The sequence below is a fragment of the Neophocaena asiaeorientalis genome, unplaced genomic scaffold (assembly GCF_003031525.2).
Source record: "Neophocaena asiaeorientalis asiaeorientalis breed wild unplaced genomic scaffold, Neophocaena_asiaeorientalis_V1.1 scaffold478, whole genome shotgun sequence".
Taxonomy (NCBI): Eukaryota; Metazoa; Chordata; class Mammalia; order Artiodactyla; family Phocoenidae; genus Neophocaena; species Neophocaena asiaeorientalis.
In genome coordinates, this window is record NW_020173200.1 from 1,449,498 (window position 1) to 1,467,037 (window position 17,540).

The 17,540-nt window shown below is 50.2% G+C and overlaps 1 protein-coding gene across 1 annotated transcript; it reads right to left on the reverse strand.

Annotated features, from left to right (window-relative positions):
• Positions 1-12,785: 12,785 nt before the first annotated feature.
• Positions 12,786-17,540, reverse strand: CLDN19 (claudin 19). Its single transcript, XM_024744719.1, has 5 exons — positions 17,117-17,540; positions 15,779-15,943; positions 15,583-15,667; positions 13,646-13,798; positions 12,786-12,920 (listed from the first exon to the last, which is right to left on the reverse strand). The coding sequence occupies exons 1-5, from the start codon at positions 17,337-17,339 to the stop codon at positions 12,872-12,874; spliced, it is 675 nt and encodes a 224-aa protein (XP_024600487.1). The 5' UTR covers positions 17,340-17,540; the 3' UTR covers positions 12,786-12,871.

Consider the following 17,540-nt stretch of genomic DNA (forward strand, 5'->3'; position numbering starts at 1 on the left):
AAGCCTTCCCTGACCACTCTGTTTAAAATAGCAGCCCCCTCCATGCCCAGATCTCGTGACCCAGATCACCTTCCCCTGCTTGATTGTTCTCCATAGTATATATAATCATCTGCTAATCAAAATTGCATATTTTCTGTCTTTGCTAGACGGTAATCAGGGCAGAGATATTTGTTTGTTCTGCTTTATCCCAGGATCTGTAACAAAAGAGTACAGAGTAAAATCTCAGTGTGTGGAAGTTGGGAAGTGGGATGAAGGAAGCAAGGGCTGCTGCTGGAAGAGCAGATAAACAGGTTATTAGATTATATAATTTATGTGTTAGCTAAATAGGGTGCTCTTGAGAGTGAAAGGGATTTGGTTGTCAATTACACTGGGATGAAAGGACTGCCCTAGACTGACCAGAATGGGAGTTCTGGTCACTCCAGAGATAGATAAATCTGAGGGAAGGGTCTTTTAGGATGAGACACATTAATGTGGGGTTGGGGGAAAAGGAGCCAACCAAGCAGAGCTTTGTGATTATAGCACAACCAAATGCCTCATTTACCCTTTGCATAACATGGCATAAAATTCAATTTTCATAGATTTGAGACACCAGGATGGAAAGTGATTTGGAGTCAGAAAACCTGAGTTCCAGTCCTGCCAATGAAACTTCACCCCCAGAGTTTCAATTTGGAGCTACCACATTCAGTACTGAACATTGAAGTGTTTCTCAAAGTAAGGTCTATGCACCACCCACAAGAAAGTCAACAGATTCCTGGATCCCACCATCAAACTGCCTAATCCAAATGGAGGGGAGGATGAGCTTTTAAAATCTTAAAGAGATAGAAATAGTACCTGCTCCCTAAATTTCTTGCAAAGATTAAGTGAGAATACCTTACGTTTTGTTAGTGCTCAGTAAATGTTGACTTATTACAGGAGTATTTTAAGGATCAACTTAGATAAGAGCTCTGAAAATTGTAAACTGAAGTTGTGGTGGCCATGAAATTATGACTTGTAGATCTCTAACTACAGATAATATAATTGATCCAAGATGCTTTGCTCTGAAATCTACCACATTTCTCCTGTGGCCATGCTTCCCAAGTGCTCCCAAGCCAAGTAGTAGGCTCAGCAGAGATTCTAAAGCAGTCCTGTTCCTGGAAGACATGGAACTCCTCCGACAGCCAACTTTGGCTCAAGGACACCCATGATGGCCTTGCCAAACTTCCCTTAGGCTGCATGGTAGTCTATGATTCTGCTACCCACTATTCCTTCACTTAGGCTTGATGGCTCCCCTAGCTCCCTCCCGTATTTTTTGAAAGGTGTTTCCCTAATAAAATCCTTGCATTTTAATCCTATTTGGGAGTTTACTCGAGAACCCAGACTAACATCATGAGCATCACAGAAAAGTAAGGAGGTAAGGATTCTGGGAAGATGGCTGCATGTGAAGCACCAGGAATCCGTGCCCCTAACTTTGACAACCAGTACACAGGTAATATTGGTCTGATGTAACTATTTTGGTGCTGTGGAGTCTATTGAAGGCTTGCAACATCCAGGGAAGACGTATAGTAAATTGAGATTAATTGGGGGAATTTCAGCTCTTAGTTCAGCTGAGGCTACCCATCCCCCACCCAGCTCAGCCCTATGGCAGGCAGTCGTACACATGTTCCTGGAGCACCTTGCACATATCTTGCAGCAGCCAGGGTGAGCAATAAGGACCCCGGCCCCCAAATACTGGGGCTATGTGTTCTGACTAATCACTCAGCTGCTTCTGATGAAGGAGATGCAAACACAGCAGCCATTGTTGTTGCGCTTACCCCTGCTGTTGCAAGCCCCTCCCCTCCAGCTGAAGTGACTTCAGGGGATATAAACGGCTGGTGTCTACCGCCTCTTCATTTTAGTCTTTTTCCCCCGTTGAGAGCCAGACATTAAAGACTAGGACAATCAAAAGCAATCACACATATGGGGGAAATTAGAAAGTCACTGCACATGCACAGGCTGAGAAGAGACCTGAAAATACCTTAAATTTACACCTCCAGCTGATGGTCCAGGGACAGCCTAGAGCTAAAGAGACAATACAGCAAACTCTGGAGAAGAGAGACAACCCGATTTCCAGGGTTACCACGTTATTAGATTCAGTGTCAAGTTTTTAACAACAGTAACAAATCATAAGGCATACAAAGAAAAAGGAAAATATGGTCCAAAGGAAAGAAAATAAACCAACAGAAACTATCCCTGAGAATGACCTGGTGGCAGATCTACTAGACAAGGATTTTAGAACAAATGTTTGAAGATGCTCATAGAACTAAAGAAAGATGTGGAGAAAGTCAAGTAAACAATGTATAAACAAAACAAATACCAGTAACAAGATAGAAAACCTAAAAAGAAACCCAAAAGTTCTACAGCTGGAAATAACAAAGTATTCAGTAAAGGGACTCAAAGGCAGATTTGAGCAGGCAGCAGAAAGAATCAGTGAACTTGAAGATAGGAGAATGGAAATTATTGAGTCTGAGGAACAGAAAAAAAAATGTGAAGAAAGGTGGACAGAGCCTAAGGGACTTTGTGGGGCACCATCAAGCAGACTGACAGACACACACATTGTGGGAGTTCCAGAAGGAGGAGAAAAAGGGGCAAAGAGAATGTTTGAAAAAATGGCTGAAAATGTCCAAAATTTGATGGAATATGTGAATATAACCATACAAGAAGCTTAAACTCCAAGATGAACTTAAAAAGACCCACACCGGGCTTCCCTGGTGGCGCAGTGGTTGAGAGTCCGCCTGCCGATGCAGGGGACACGGGTTCGTGCCCCGGTCTGGGAAGATCCTACATGCCGCGGAGCGGCTGGGTCTGTGAGCCATGGCCGCTGAGCCTGCGCGTCCGGAGCCTGTGCTCCGCAACGGGAGAGGCCACAACAATGAGAGGCCTGCGTAATGCAAAAAAAAAAAAAGACCCACACCAACCATGGCCGCTGAGCCTGCGCGGCCAGAGCCTGTGCTCTGCAACGGGAGAGGCCACAACAGTGAGAGGCCCGCGTACCGCAAAAAAAAGAAGTATGCAAAAAGACCCACACCAAGACATACTAAAAACAAACTCAAAAGAAAAAGACAAAGAATCTTGAAATCAACGAGAAAAAAGCAATTCATTACATACAAGGGATTCTCAATAAGATTATCAGAAGATTCCTCAAAAACTTTGGAGGCAGAAGGCAGTAGCTGATATATTAAAAGTGCTAAAAGAAAAAACTGTCATCCAAGAATCCTATATCCAACATATCACAAAAGGACAGATTCCGTATGATTCCATTTATATGAGATACTTAGACAAAATCACAGACAGAAAATAGAATAGTGGTAATGAAGAGTTATTGCATAATAGGTATAGAATTTCAGTTTTGCAAGATGGAAAGAATTCTGGAGATGGGTGGTAACGATGTTTGCTCAACAATATGAATATATTTAATAGCACTGAACTGTACACTTTAAAATGGTTTAGACGTAAATTTTGTTACGTGTATTGTACCACAATAAAAAATTGAAGCATGATGGTAAAGATGCTGAGGAAAGGTATAGAGAAGGGTAGGCTTGAAACAGAAAACTATTCAATAGTTTTAGGGTCTTATAGTGATTGTCAGATTCTGTACAAAGGGAATTTAGATGGCCTAAGGAAGAAAAACTTTAGTGGAAACAACCAGTATTTAAAGGCTTTTTCATTTGTACATCATCTTTCTTTCCCATTTTTGTAAAAGTATCACAAAGCAAGATTCATGTGCTCATTATACAACTTTTGGGGTATTTAAATTAAAACTTAAAAAAATTTTTAAAAGGAGGTGATATAATAATTTTAAGCCAAATATGGTTTTTTAACTTTTTTTTTTTTTTTTTTGCGGTACGCGGCCCTCTCACTGTTGTGGCCTCTCCCGTTGCAGAGCACAGGCTCCAGACACGCAGGCTCAGCGGCCATGGCTCACGGGCCTAGCCGCTCCGTGGCACGTGGGATCTTCCCGGACTGGGGCACGAACCCGTGTCCCCTGCATCAGCAGGCGGACTCTCAAGCACTGCGCCACCAGGGAAGCCCAACATCTAATACTGTTTTGTTAATTTTGATTGTCATGAACAATCACTTTCACAGAACAGGAAATAATAAAAATGTTCTACTTGAGTAATAATTTTTAAATGTATTCTAAAATTATGTGAGGGCACTCTGACAAGATGACTCTTCCACTTCTGGTAACGTTGGACCAACTCTTCTGCTGAAGACTGCCAAGAACACTGGCAGATAACGTAAACTGCCACAATTCTGAGAACTGGGCTCAGGGAAATGGGAACAAACCGACCCTGGAACTGAAGACTAACGGTACTTAATCAAGATGACGCTGATCAGACCATTGGTCTTGATGACCAATTTCGAGATGACTGTCAGAGCTGCCTGTGCTGTTTCTGCGTGTAGCCCCCTCCCTCAGCCTATAAAAGCTCTTACCCACTGATTGTCAGCTGATCTGGAAGTTTAAATGTTTGCCAGTCCGGGCTTCCCTGGTGGCACAGTGGTTGAGAGTCCGCCTGCCGATGCAGGGGACACGGGTTCGTGCCCCGGTCCGGGAAGATCCCACATGGCGCGGAGCGGCTGGGCCCGTGAGCCATGGCCGCTGAGCCTGCGCGTCCGGAGCCTGTGCTCTGCCATGGGAGAGGCCACAACAGTGAGAGGCCCGTGTACCGCAAAAAAAAAAATAAATGTTTGCTGGTCTGGAAGAGGCAGCTGTACTGTGCTAGAGGGAAAAATCTGGAGTCTGGGCCCACCAATTGTGCGAACCCTCGTACACTACCTCATGATTTGAGAGGACTTTGAATGGTTGTACCGTGGTAGTAAATAAAACCAACCCTCACATAGATTGCAACCTGACTTGGAGTCAGGTGGGGGCCCAGAAATCTCAAGCCCTAAACTTGGATAAAGGTGATCCTGAATTGCTGGTTCCACTCCCCCCACCCCAGGCACCAAGCTAAAGCAAATAAAATATTATCTGTGGAAAATTATATAATCCTAGGCTTTGAATTATTTCTACAGATATTTTCCAAGTGCCAAATCAAGCATATATTCAAAGATAACTGGGTCTACAAGGAAACAAGTCATCATGAACAAGGACCAGCAGAAACAGACAATGGCAGAAGACCCACAGGAAGCCCAAATACCAAAAATACCAGACACAGAATGTAAAACGACTACGTTTACTACGTTCATTAGATAAAAGGAGAAGCTTGAACATTTTAGAAGGTGTTATGGGCTGAATTGTGACCCTCTCCAACCCAAATTCATGTATTTAAATCCTAACCCCAGTGCTGCCAAATGTGACTTATTGGGACATAGAGTCTTTAAAGAGGTAAAAGGTTAAATGAGATCACGGAGGTGAGGCTTAATCCAATCTACCTGATGTCCTTTCAAGAAGAGGAGATTAAGACATGGACACACACAAGGAAGGACCATGAAGGCACCAGAAGAAGAAAGGCTTCTACAATCTAAAGAGAGAAGCTTCAGAGTGAAACCAACTCTGACACCTAGATCTTGAACTTTCAGCCTCCAGGAAGGTGGGGAAATAAATTTCTGTTGTTTAAGCCACCCAGTGTATGGTAATCTGTTGTAGCAGTCCTGGCAAACTAATAAAGAAGGGAACCAGAGACTGTTTAAATTGACACAGCAGATTTTAAAAGATTAACCAGGTGGAAATCTGAGAACATAAAAATACAATACACCAAAGAAATCACTGAACAGGTTCAGAAGCTGATTAAACACAGTTGAAGATAAAATTAGGGAATTCCCTGATGGTCCAGTAGTTAGGACTCAGCGCTTTCACTGCCAAGGGCCTGGGTTCCATCCCTGGTCGGGGGACTAAGGTTGTGCAAGCTGCATAGCGTGGCCAAAAAATAAAACAAAAAAATAATAAATAAAATAAAATTAGTTAACTGAGTGATAGTTGAAGGAAATCATCTGTAATGAAATACAGAAAATAAAAAAGGGGGAAAATAGAGGCTAAAACCTAAGAGATAGAGAATATAGTAAGAAAATCAACCAGTCTGTAACTGGAGTCACAGAAGAAAGAAAAAATGAGAAAACTGAAGAGATAATGGCTGAGACTCAGAAATGACTGGGGTGGGGAGAGGGGGAAACACCAAAAGAAAGAGTCAAGAATCCCAAAGAGGTTAAATAAAAAGAAATCCACATCTAAACACACCAAAAATTGTACCACAATTTAAAAAAAAAAAAAAAAAAAGCAAAAGAGGATATATTACAAGGAACCAGAAAAAAAAAATTATTTTCAGAGGAGAGATATTTAAGCCATTTCATTCCTCAACAGAAACAATGGATGCCAGAAAATAGTAAAATTATAGTTTCAGAGTAGTAAAATGATATCTTCAGCGACCTGAAAGAAAATAATTGTCAACTTAGGATTCTATACACAGTAGGATATGAAGGTGAAAAAAAGACATTTTGAGACAAAAATGGAGAACTTCACAAGCAGCAGACCTGCACTAACAAGCCGAAGATAATGATCCCGTCTGGAATATTAGGAGATAAAAAAGGAATGAAAAGCAAAGAAAGAAGTCCTAAACCAAGGCTGCCTACCTCTGAGATGGGGTAGAAGGAAAAGCTGCCTTACCCTAGAGAAAAGTAGGAAACTCATTACTAGGATCCTGAACAGATACAAAACAGAAGTCTGCTGCCTGATGGGAGGGCAGGAAACTCCCTCCCCCGCAAGCCCCACTGTCATTACAAGGCAGAGTTCAGATGTGCATGTGCACAGGGCCTGTCTATGACTAAGGCTGAAGCAGAACTGCGAAAAACTCCCTGCCACCAACATGAGCCTTGCGTCATCAAGCGAGCAACGGCCAGCTGCTGCCGGGGAAGGGGCAGGAGCATGGAGACAGATTCCCTCTTGTGCAGGCATGCAGGAAGTGTTGAATGCTGAAGCTCAGGAACACTAGGAAAAACTCTGGATTCCAGGTCTCAAACTAAGCACAAGGTATCAGCAGCCCACCATCATCAGAAATGAGGAATTGATTAGATGTGCTTATCAAATGATGACACAGCAGAGGAAAAAGTCATGAACTTGGTAAGTTGGTAGAAATTATACAAACAAAACAGAGGAAAACATGGAAAAAACAGAACAGACTCTCGAGCTGTGACACAATAGTAAGCATGTGACTGAAGTAGCAGATGAAGACAGGAAAAATGTAGCAGAAGAAATGTTTGGGAAAATAATGGCTGCAAATTTTCCAAAGTCAGTGAAAGGTAAAAAAACCACAGATCCAGGAAGCTCAGAAAACCCCAAGCAAAATGAACACAGAGGAAAAAACACACCCAGGCACTTCATGGTCAAACTTCTGAAAACCAGAGATGGAGAAAATATGACAAGCAGCCAGAGAGAAACAAAGGAGCAAAAATAAGAGCTACAGCAGGGTTTTCATTTAAAAACTGTGTAAGCTAGAAAGCACTAGCATGACATCTATAAAGTACTGAAAAGGATGGGGGGAAGTCAACCCAGAATTATATACCCAGCAAAATCATCTCTCAAAAATGAAGGTGAAATAAAGATTTTGTTTGTTTTCATCGTAGGTGAGTTCAAAGCTTTCATTTCCATCTCCATCTTTGGAGGTATTTTCAAGAGCCCTCTTAAAAGAGTGGCTTTCCAGTATTCTAGCTTTCCCTTAGACTTTTTAAAAAAAACTTTCAATATTGGGCTTCCCTGGTGGCGTAGTGGTTGGGGGTCCGCCTGCCGATGCAGGGGACACGGGTTCGTGCCCCGGTCCGGGAAGATCCCACATGCCGCGGAGCGGCTGGGCCCGTGAGCCATGGCCGCTGAGCCTGCGCATCCAGAGCCTGTGCTCCACAACTGGAGAGGCCACAGCAGTGAGAGGCCCACGTACAGCAAAAAAATTTCAATCTTGAGATAATTTCAAACTTTAGAGAAAAATTGCAAGAAAAGGTCAAAGCATTCCTGCATGCCCTTCACTTAGATTGCCCAATTAATATTATACTGCAACGGTTTGCCTTGTGACTCTTTCTTCATGTGTATTTATGCATATTTTTTTCTGATGCCTCATTATTCTTCTAGTACTTGTGTGTGATTTCCTAAAATACAAGGACAATGTCCTACAAAACTATCTGTTCACAGTGAACTAACTTTGATATAGTACTATCATCTCAACCACAGACACCATTCAAATTTCACTGGTTGTCCCAAGAATGTCCTTTATAGGTCCAGAATCCAATCCAAGATGATTCATTGCATGTAGCTGTAATATCTCTTCAGTCTCCTCGGTCTTTGCTGTCTTTCATAACTTTGACAGTTTTCTGTTCATCACTGCAAAGTTAAATATTTTGTACTTCTTAGTTAATATATTACTTGGCATTTTACTGTAGAGCTTTTTCTTCTTACCCACTTATTTATTTTTTTATATCAGTATGGACTAGTGGATTCTTATTTTTTTATTCACAGAGTTAAAATCCATTACTGTTATTATTTACTTTGATACTCAAATTGTTTCAGATGAAGCCAGAGGGAACCCCTTTAGTCTGGCTTCTGTATCCTTTAGACATGTCACCATCATTCCTTGAGCACGTTCTTACTTTCTGGAACGAGATGATCCAAGTTCATTTTGTACTTTCCTTACCCCAGCCCTCGAATCCGCCATTTCTCCCTGGAGTTCTGCTACCTTTTAGTAGAGAATGGTATTCAGAAACCAAGATATGGGCTTGCCCCTGGGGCTCATTGTTCTTGGCCTGTCTAGGGGATAGAGCTCACAGATATATGTACAGTCGACCCTCAGCACCCATGGGGGATTGATTCCAGGACACCCAGCCCCCTCCCCCGCTAACCACAACCATACCGAAAATCCCTGGATGCTCAAGTCCCTTATATAAAAAAATGTAGTGCAGTCGGCTCTCCATCTTTCCGGGTCCACATCCATGGTTACAGAAGGCTCTGTGTATGTATATCGCACATGTGTACATACACACACAACTATATCTATTTCTACATTTATCTACATATATAAAAAGCTGTGGGGCTTCCCTGGTGGCGCAGTGGTTGAGAGTCTGCCTGCCGATGCAGGGGACATCGGTTCGTGCCCCGGTCCGGGAAGGTCCCACATGCCGCGGAGCGGCTAGGCCCGTGAGCCATGGCTGCTGAGCCTGCGTGTCCAGAGCCTGTGCTCCGCAACGGGAGAGGCCACAACAGTGAGAGGCCCACATACCGCAAAAAAAAAAAAAAAAGCTGTGTGTTCATCCAGATACCTCCAATTCCAATCCAACTCCACAAGATTTATTCTAGTCTTCCTCATTTCCATCTTTGTAAATCCGTTCTCTGACAATGAGAAGCCTGGCTCCCATTATTTTCAGTGTATTTACTTATTTGTTCAATCCCCTTATACGTAACCAATCTCTGACCCTGCCAGCCAAGGACTCTTCAGCTTTGTGGTGACCACGTTGGCCACTGCACAGAGAGGGAGAGGCAGTGCTTCGGGTTTTGACTCTGTGGTTCCATAGCATCGTGTCAGCCCTTTGCTGCTTTGAAGAATTGTTTACCCTTTCCTCAACATTTTTTTCTTCTTTTTAAAAAAATTGTATTGAAGTATAGTTGCTTTACAATGTTGTGTTAATTTCTGCTGTACAGCAAAGTGAATCCGTTTCCTCCACATTTTTAGTTGTTTTCAACAAGACTGTTGTCCAGAATAAAATTGCCTGCAATGGTCTCATATATTGAATTAAATATTGTTTTCATGTGCTCTACGAGGGGAAAAGGTCAGGAAGCACTGCTTTGGGTGTTGTCCATTCTCCATGGCCAGTGTCGCCTGGATCAGGTTTCGTTGTGGTTCCCCATAAGCTTGGCCAACTCTAGGCAAAATCTTAAATTGAACCACTTTCACTACATCCAGTATTCAATGGTAGCTCAGTTGCAATTCTCAGTTGAAATCTAGAAAAGGAGAAGCAACACACAGCTCTCCCTAGCCCAAACTTCAGTATGTGTAGGAGTCACCTGGAGGTCTCCTTAAAATGCTGAATCTGTTTCACCTAGTCTGGGGTGGGGCCTGAGATTCTGTATTTCTAACAAGTTTCCAGGGGATGCGAATTCTGTGGTTGGAGAACTGTGCTCTGAGTAGCAAGAGTCTCTATTCATCACCTTTATTCCAGTGGTCAGCAGGGAGGATACTAAATTATACAGCCAGTAAAATTTAGACTTTTTTTTTTTTTTTTTTTGGCGGTACGCCGGCCTCTCACTGTTGTGGCCTCTCCCGTTGCGGAGCACAAGCTCCGGACGCGCAGGCTCAACGGCCATGGCTCACGGGCCTAGCCGCTCTGCGGCATGTGGGATCCTCCCGGACCAGGGCACGAACCTGTGTCCCCTGCATCGGCAGGCAGACTCTCAACCACTGTGCCACCAGGGAAGCCCAAACTTAGACGTATTTTTAACCTTTAGATTTTTCTCATTTGCGCACACACACGCACACATGTGTGCAGAAGAGCGGAGTGAACTCCTAAGTACCACTGGCATTTACCAATCTTATTTTATAATTTCTCCTGCCCCTGACCTTTCTATTCCTAGAGTATTTTAAAGCAAATCCAGCCATTATATTGTTTCAGTGTGCACCTCTGACAGACAAGGCTTAAAAAAGTAACAACCACAGTGTCGTTATCACATAAAATAAACAATACATATAACCCAAAATTAACCATAATTCCTTGACATCATCTGATACTCAGTTCCTATCCATATTCTCAGGTTCAGGCAATAGATGAGTGCACTGGTCAGCTGCTCCAGCTCCCAGTTCACTCCCCTTAGCTGAACACCTGTTGCCACGGTACTTGGGCTTTCCTTCGGGGCTGAGGGCACAGGTATATCCCTCCCCGGTACTTGGGCTTTCCTTCGGGGCTGAGGGCACAGGTATATCCCTCCCCGGTACTTGGGCTTTCCTTCGGGGCTGAGGGCACAGGTATATCCCTCCCCAAACCGTCTTTTATGGCTTGCCAATTTCATTCTTGGAGGAACTCTGCTAATAACAGCGCAAGCTTTAGGATCATGCCCTTTGACCCACCTTCCTGGGTCTCCTCTCAGCCCTCTAGCCTTGAGGCTGGGACAGGAAACAGGAAAGCTGGACAGTTCGCCCTGTCACAGGTTGGCAGCCGAGGTGACCGTGATGTAGACATTTGAAAGAGGAGAGACTGGGGACATGGGGGAGGGGATCAGGCCTCCCAAACTCTTCTAGCTGCAAACTCTAAACTTTTCCCAGGCATTCTCCCATTGCCAGGACCCCACTCCGTTGTTAATCAGTGTACTGATTGGGTTGTGAGTGGTCAGCTGACTCTCCAGCTCTCCAATCTCTGGCTATAGCCACAAAAGTCTTCTCTTTACGAAGGATCACACGGAAGCTTGTTTCCACCCTGCCTTCATGCTGCCCGCTGGCCCAGAGCTTGTCTCTCTCACAGCCCATCTCTGAGGCAGCCAGCACACTCTATCCCGACATTTTCCGACCAAGTCCCAAGCCTCTGGTGGTCCCTGAACCGCAAGAGATGACACGTGGTTTCCCAGCCAACCGCTTCCTGACCAGATAGTGAGGGTGTCCGAATCCCCCGCCTGGGACAGAGAGGTCAGCCTCTGGGCTCCACACCCCACCTGCTCAGCGACACCTGGAACAGGAGCCCTCACTGCGACGCTCACTTTCTAGGTTCCAAATTTGGCATTAGTCGGGGCTCTTCTGGCTGTGTGTGACAGAAATCAAACGCACAATTGTTTCAGCCAAAAGGGGTTTATTTCTTGAGAGGGTGTGTGGATCTCATGAAACGGCCTGGTCCCAGGAAAGGCAGAGGGAAACGGGCTTCCTCTTGTCTGTCCCGCCTCTTCTTGGACATGAGACCCCCTCAGAGGGGCAAGAAATGTGTCCCCCCTCAGCCCCAAACCTCAGGCCTCACAGAAGTGCCCTCAGTGCTGCTGACCTCAGATGCCCAGGTCCACCTCAGTCCCATTAGGTTGGGACACCTGGGGTGGGGGGTGAGCTAGGCATCAGCTCCCCAGGTGACTCGAATGTGCGCGCCAAGAGCCGCTGCTTTATAGCGTCAGGCACCCAGAGACACTCTTCTGTAGTTCTCGCTCATAGTTCCGGGGGCCAGGGCTCAGGGCCCACCCCCTCAGGCCCCTGAGACGCCCCTGTGTACGTGCAGCCGCTGCCACGCTGGGGCGCCTGTGGACGATCCCACAGCAGCTCTGCCATCTGCTTCTCCCCTCCCACCCCTACCTTCTCCTGGAGGTGCCTGCGCGATAGTCATCTTGTCTGACCACCTCTCAGAGGCACGTCAGGGGAGAAGGCTGAGCTGCGTCCTTAGGATCTGGTGACTTGGTGGGAGATGTCCCAGGACAGGTGGTGGAGGAAGCCAGGACAGAGCTGGCTGAGGGCAGGGGAAGGCAAGGGACAGTTCTTTCCAAGAGCTGTGGCCAGCTCTTTCCGGTCAGGAGAGACAGAGGGCAGAGGCCAGAGAGAGACTCAGGGTCCTGGGAGGATGTCTGGGATGGAAGAGGCCTGAGCATGAGGGCAGGGGCTGATCCGGGTTAATTTTCCCTTGACTGGGGGTCTCCAGTCAAGGAGGTCCTGGTGCCAACCCAAGGACAGCTAGGGAGGTTCCTGATCAGCTTGGATGCGCTGTGTAACCCACACTGGATCTGTCTCCCTCTCTTTGTGCCCAAGGACCCCAGGGACCCAGCTCTGACCTCTCTGAGCCAGGCCCCACCCTCATCATACCAGGGACAGATTAAATGACACCACACTCAGGGCTGGATGTTCACTTTTCTTTCCAAAAGATACCAAGCACCCGGTCTAGATGTGACAGTGAGACAGAGCCAGGCTGGGGAACCTGGACATTACACACCCAGGGGGCCCTTGGTGGAGGCAGACAATTTAACAACTGGTCTGAAAGTCAAAAGAGAGGAGAGCTGGTTAGCGGGGGGAGCAGCAGGCAGTGGGGGGTGGCAGGGGCTATGGGGTTCAGGCACGGACCCAGGGACTGGCCAGTGCGGCTCACAGCAGCCCTGCCGGGGCCCATTTCTGGGGCAGGGGTGACATTGCCTGGATTAGCCATCTGTGTGGATGTCCATGCAGCACTAGGCATACTGTGAAACCTCTATTCAGAGGCAGCAGGGCCAGGCCTCCTGGTCTCTCTGAACCTGTTTCCTCGTGTGTAAATGGGGGACATTGGTCCCCCGGCACTGCCTCCGTGGGGTTGCTGTGAGGAGCCCATGGGCCGGGGGAGGCGATGGGCTCTGGTCACCCCAGGGCACTGGGCACCCAGCTTGTCTTTACTGCTGTGTCCTCGAGGCTCAGCACAGAGAAGACACTCACACAGCCTGTCAGTGAGTAAATAAGTGGTCGTGAAAGGGACTGCAGCTGGCCGGGGTGTGGACAGGTCCGTGCCGTGCTTGCACCTGTGCCGGCCGTGCGTGTGTGCCTGAGGGCTGGGGCCTGCCTCCCACCTCTCTCTGAGTGTCTGGGTCTGAGTCTCAGAGCGCAGGGTGTGTGCCTGGGTTGGGGACAAGTTGCTCAGAACCTAACCGAGCTGGGGGGACACCCTGCGCCCTCCTGGCCCCGCCCGGGGTGCTGGCAGGGGCCGGCGGATGCTGCGCGGGGCTCAGACATACTCTCGGGCAGCCGCCGAGGGGCCGGGCCGGTAGGGCTGCGGGCTGCTGTTGGATCTCTCGGGCTCCTGGCACGTGCAGCAGAGGAAGGAGCCGCCCAGCATGGCCAGGCCGGCGGCGGCCCAGCCCAGAAACAGGGCTGGACCAAATTCGTACCTGCGAGGGGTGGAGGACGCCATCAGGTGTGCCTGCGCCTCCGCCCCGCCCCGTCCTCCCCCGGGGGCTCCCAGCCTCCGCCCTGGCAGAGCAGAGGGCGGGCTGGACGTGGGGAGCTGAGGCTGGGGCCTCACAAGCGTCCTCGGACTCGCCCGGTAAGTTGGGGTGAGCGCTCATCTTTCCTCCCGCCCCTGCCCCAGCACATCAACACCACCCGGTGCGACCCAGCTCAGGCTGGGCTGCTCCGCGCAGCCTCGAGCCCCTTTCCTCCTCCGGCCAGATGAGGGGGCGTTGGGGGGCCCGCCAGGCCCGTCGGGGAGAGGAGGGGCGGGGCAGTCCTGCCACCTCTCTCGGTCACGGTCTGGTCCACGGAACTCGCCGCCGGGCTCCCGCCGCCCTCTGGAGGCCAGACTCCTCCGCCGGCTCCACCTGGCACTCCGGCCTTTCCACCCACAAGCCCAGCGGGCCAGCCCGGCGCCCCCTCTGCAGCGTTCGGGTCTCCCCACCTCTGTGCCTTTGCACGAGGCGCCCCCTGCCGGAGCGTCTCGCCTCCGGTGCTCCGCCTCCAGGGCCCAGTTCAGATGCCACCTTCCCCGAAGGCTTCCCCTGACCCCCCTCCGCTCGCCGCCTGGCGCTCTCACTGGGTGGCTGTTCAGTTCCTTGTTTGTCTGGCTCCCTGGGGAGCAACTTGAGGGCAGACAGCACCGGATTCATCCATGTCCCCAGGGCCCAGCACAGGACCTGCAACTCAGGCAGCCTTGCAGAGTGTTGAAGGGACAGGAGCAAGCACCAGCTTGCTCCCCAGGTATCTCTGAGCAGAGCTACCTCTTGCTTGGCAGGTTTTCATGGCTAGAGCTGCCAGCCCCAGGGAATGAACCTCACTCCTGAAGTCTTCATTTCCTCCCCCTCTCCACTCTGCTGCCTCCTCCAGGGAGCCCTCCTGACTTCAACAACCCAGGCATCTCTTTTCTCATTCTCCTTCCACCCCAGGGCCCAAGGCCTGTTGGGATGTTTGGGGTTGAGACTATCCCATTCTCTGCTCCCCACAGAGCTGAGAGGTAAGGGAGGGGCCAGGTCCTTCACAGAGCCCCCTATTCGGCCCCCATACCCTGGCCTTATAAGTCCTGACCACTCTAGCTCCTAAATATCTCTGGGCCTACTCTCCACTGCTAGCCCCTGGCCCCAAGCCCTCTGCTCCAGACCTTTTCATCAGCACCTTACTGGCCTTGCTCCCTCCCCACCATTCTGCACACCACAACCAGAGGGACTGTCCTGCCTTCCACACCAGGACACGGAAAGAAACCTTCCTATGGCTGCAAGGCCCTCTGCCATCTGCCCTCAGGACTTTTCCAGCCTCATCTCTCCGGCCCAAACTCACTGTGCCTCCTACAGAAATAACAGCCCAGGCACTGTGCTAAGTCCCTTACCTGCACCATCTCACAGAAGCCTCACAACCACACTGAGCTCCGTCCTCGGTCCTAGCTGCCTTTTACAGGGGAGGAAACGAGGCACAGAAAGGTTAAGGAACTTGCCAGTCACACAGCCAGCCCGTGCAGAGCTGGGATTTAAATCCAGAGCCACGGCATTTAGCTACTGGGGTGGCATTCAGGGCCCAGCCACAGCTGCTCCCCACTCCAGAGAGCTTCTCAGTAACAGCACCTGGGGCTCGTCCATCCCCTGTTTCCCCCTCCAAGTGCCCTGCTGGACAAAGGCCAGTGGTCCCAGAGGAGGTGGAGCGGGAGGCCCAGCCTGTTCCCTGGCCCAAGCCATGCCCTGGTGCTCACCTGGCGTTGACGGGTGTGCTGGGGTTGAAGAACTCCTGGGTCACCAGTGTGGCATACCACGAGACGGCCGTCAAAGTGCAGAGGCCTAAAGACAGGGTTGGGGGGGGGTCTCAGCTCTGCTCTGGCCTCCAGAGAGCCCCCCAGGATGGGGCTACCTGCTACGGTCAAGAGGATGGAGGAGGAGCCAGGCACTCACCCGCCAGGAGGAATAGGGCACCCCCAGCGATGGCCACTCGGCCCTTGGCGATGGGGTTGCTGTCTCCGACCCGGGTGCACTTCATACCGATGACACTGAGGACCATGGCCACGAAGCCCAGGAGCACGGCCACCACCATCAGGGCTCGCGCTGACTGGATGTGACCTGGTTGGGGTGGGAGGGAAAAAAAAACGCTCCTCCTGGGCTACTACCTGCGGCAGGTGTGAGGGGATCCTGAGGGCTCAGGTGACTACAGGGTGTGAGGGCAGAGTGTGGAGGCTGAGCCTCACCATTTAACCCCACCGTTCGCTCTCCCTGGCAGGTTCTTCCAGGTAGTGTGTGGTGACAGGGTGGTATGAGTTCTCCCATCAGCTGCTTTCCGGCCAGGCGCCTCCCTTTGGGGCCCACCCCTCCCAGGCAGCGGGGGGGGGCAGTTTCTCCTCAGGCCTTTCAGATTCACCAGAAAGAGGACCCAGGGTGTCTGAGGCCCAGCTCAGCCCAGGTTGGCCCTTGGACAGGGATGCCTCCCCCATTGTCCATTCCGACTCTAGTTACCTTCCCCTGTGCCCTTTGAGTCACCCATGGTAGCTGTATGCCTGCTGCCGGCATCAGTCCCGGGCCTGGGGGGCAGCTCAGGGGATCTGGGTCCCTGAGGGAGGCCAGATGACCTGCCTGGTCCAGAGTGGTGGGGGCCATGTGACAGCAGCCCAGCTCAGGCCTGTGCGGCCCCGGGGCGGAGGGCAGGTGGGTCGGCCCCCAGCCAGGGGTAGAGTTGCAGTGGCGCCTGTTTACGAGCCAGCTTGTCAGGCTCAAGCCCTACCCCCCAGGGGCAGGAGAGCCACCCGTGTGCCCAAGCGCCTGGGTGTGGACGTGCATGTACACGTGTGTGGCTGTGTGTGCGTGGGGGTAGGTGTACCCGAGTGCCGGCATACTTGTCTACATGGCAGGACTGGCAAGTAGGTCTGTGTGCACAGTGTATCTGCAGAGTATGGAGAGAAATGGAGGGAAGGGTCTTGACTTAGAGCCTCTGAGTGCCGGGCACTCGTCTCCTCTGACCCAGAGTCCTGTGAAAGTCCTAGTCCCTTTTCCAGATGAGGACAGAGAGGGTCAGTGACTCCTTCAAGGTTACAGTGGAAGAGCTGGCATGTGGACCCATGGCTGCTAGAACCTAGAGCCCCTGCCCCCAGGAGGGCACCAGGCTGGCCTGGATCTTCATGAGTGCACGGGAGGCAGGGGCTGGAGAGGGCAGCCCAGTGCAGACGGCAGACCGTGGGAAAGCTTGCTCCGGACCTCCCAGCCCCATATCCACCTCCCCATCCCAGTGGGCATGAGGCCTACCTTCCAGGGCAAGCAGCGAGTCATAGAGCTTGCACTGCACCTGACCGGTGCTCTGGGAGGCGCAGGACATCCAGAGCCCTTCGTAGAGGCCCACGGCGGTGATGATGGCATCGCCTGCGTAGGAGGACTGCTTCCACTGCGGGAGCGCTGTGCTGGCAATGATGCCCACCCAGCCACCCAGGGCCAGGAAGTAGCCCAGGAGCTGAAGACCTGAGTTGGCCATGGCCCAGGGGAGGGGATAGGGGTTCCAGGCCTCAGGGCTGGGCCAGGGTACCTGGGGGGGCCGAGGTCATGGCCAGGTGACAGGAGCAGCTGGGTTGGGGGTGGGGTGCAGCAAGTGGTCAGAGGCTGAGAAGGAGAGGTGACAGCCCTGCAGTGGCAGCAGCAAAGGCAGTGGCTTCAGGCTCTAGAATGCTGGGGGAGG

Coding starts and splice junctions, on each gene's coding strand:
- CLDN19 (XM_024744719.1), bottom strand. CDS start 17,339: ATGGCCAACTCAGGTCTTCAGCTCCTGGGCTACTTCCTGGCCCTGGGT. Junction 15,944..17,116: donor CTCGCTGCTTGCCCTGGAAG/GTAGGCCTCATG, acceptor CACCCCAACCAG/GTCACATCCAGTCAGCGCGA. Junction 12,921..13,645: donor CCCTCGGCGGCTGCCCGAGA/GTATGTCTGAGC, acceptor TTTGACTTTCAG/ACCAGTTGTTAAATTGTCTG.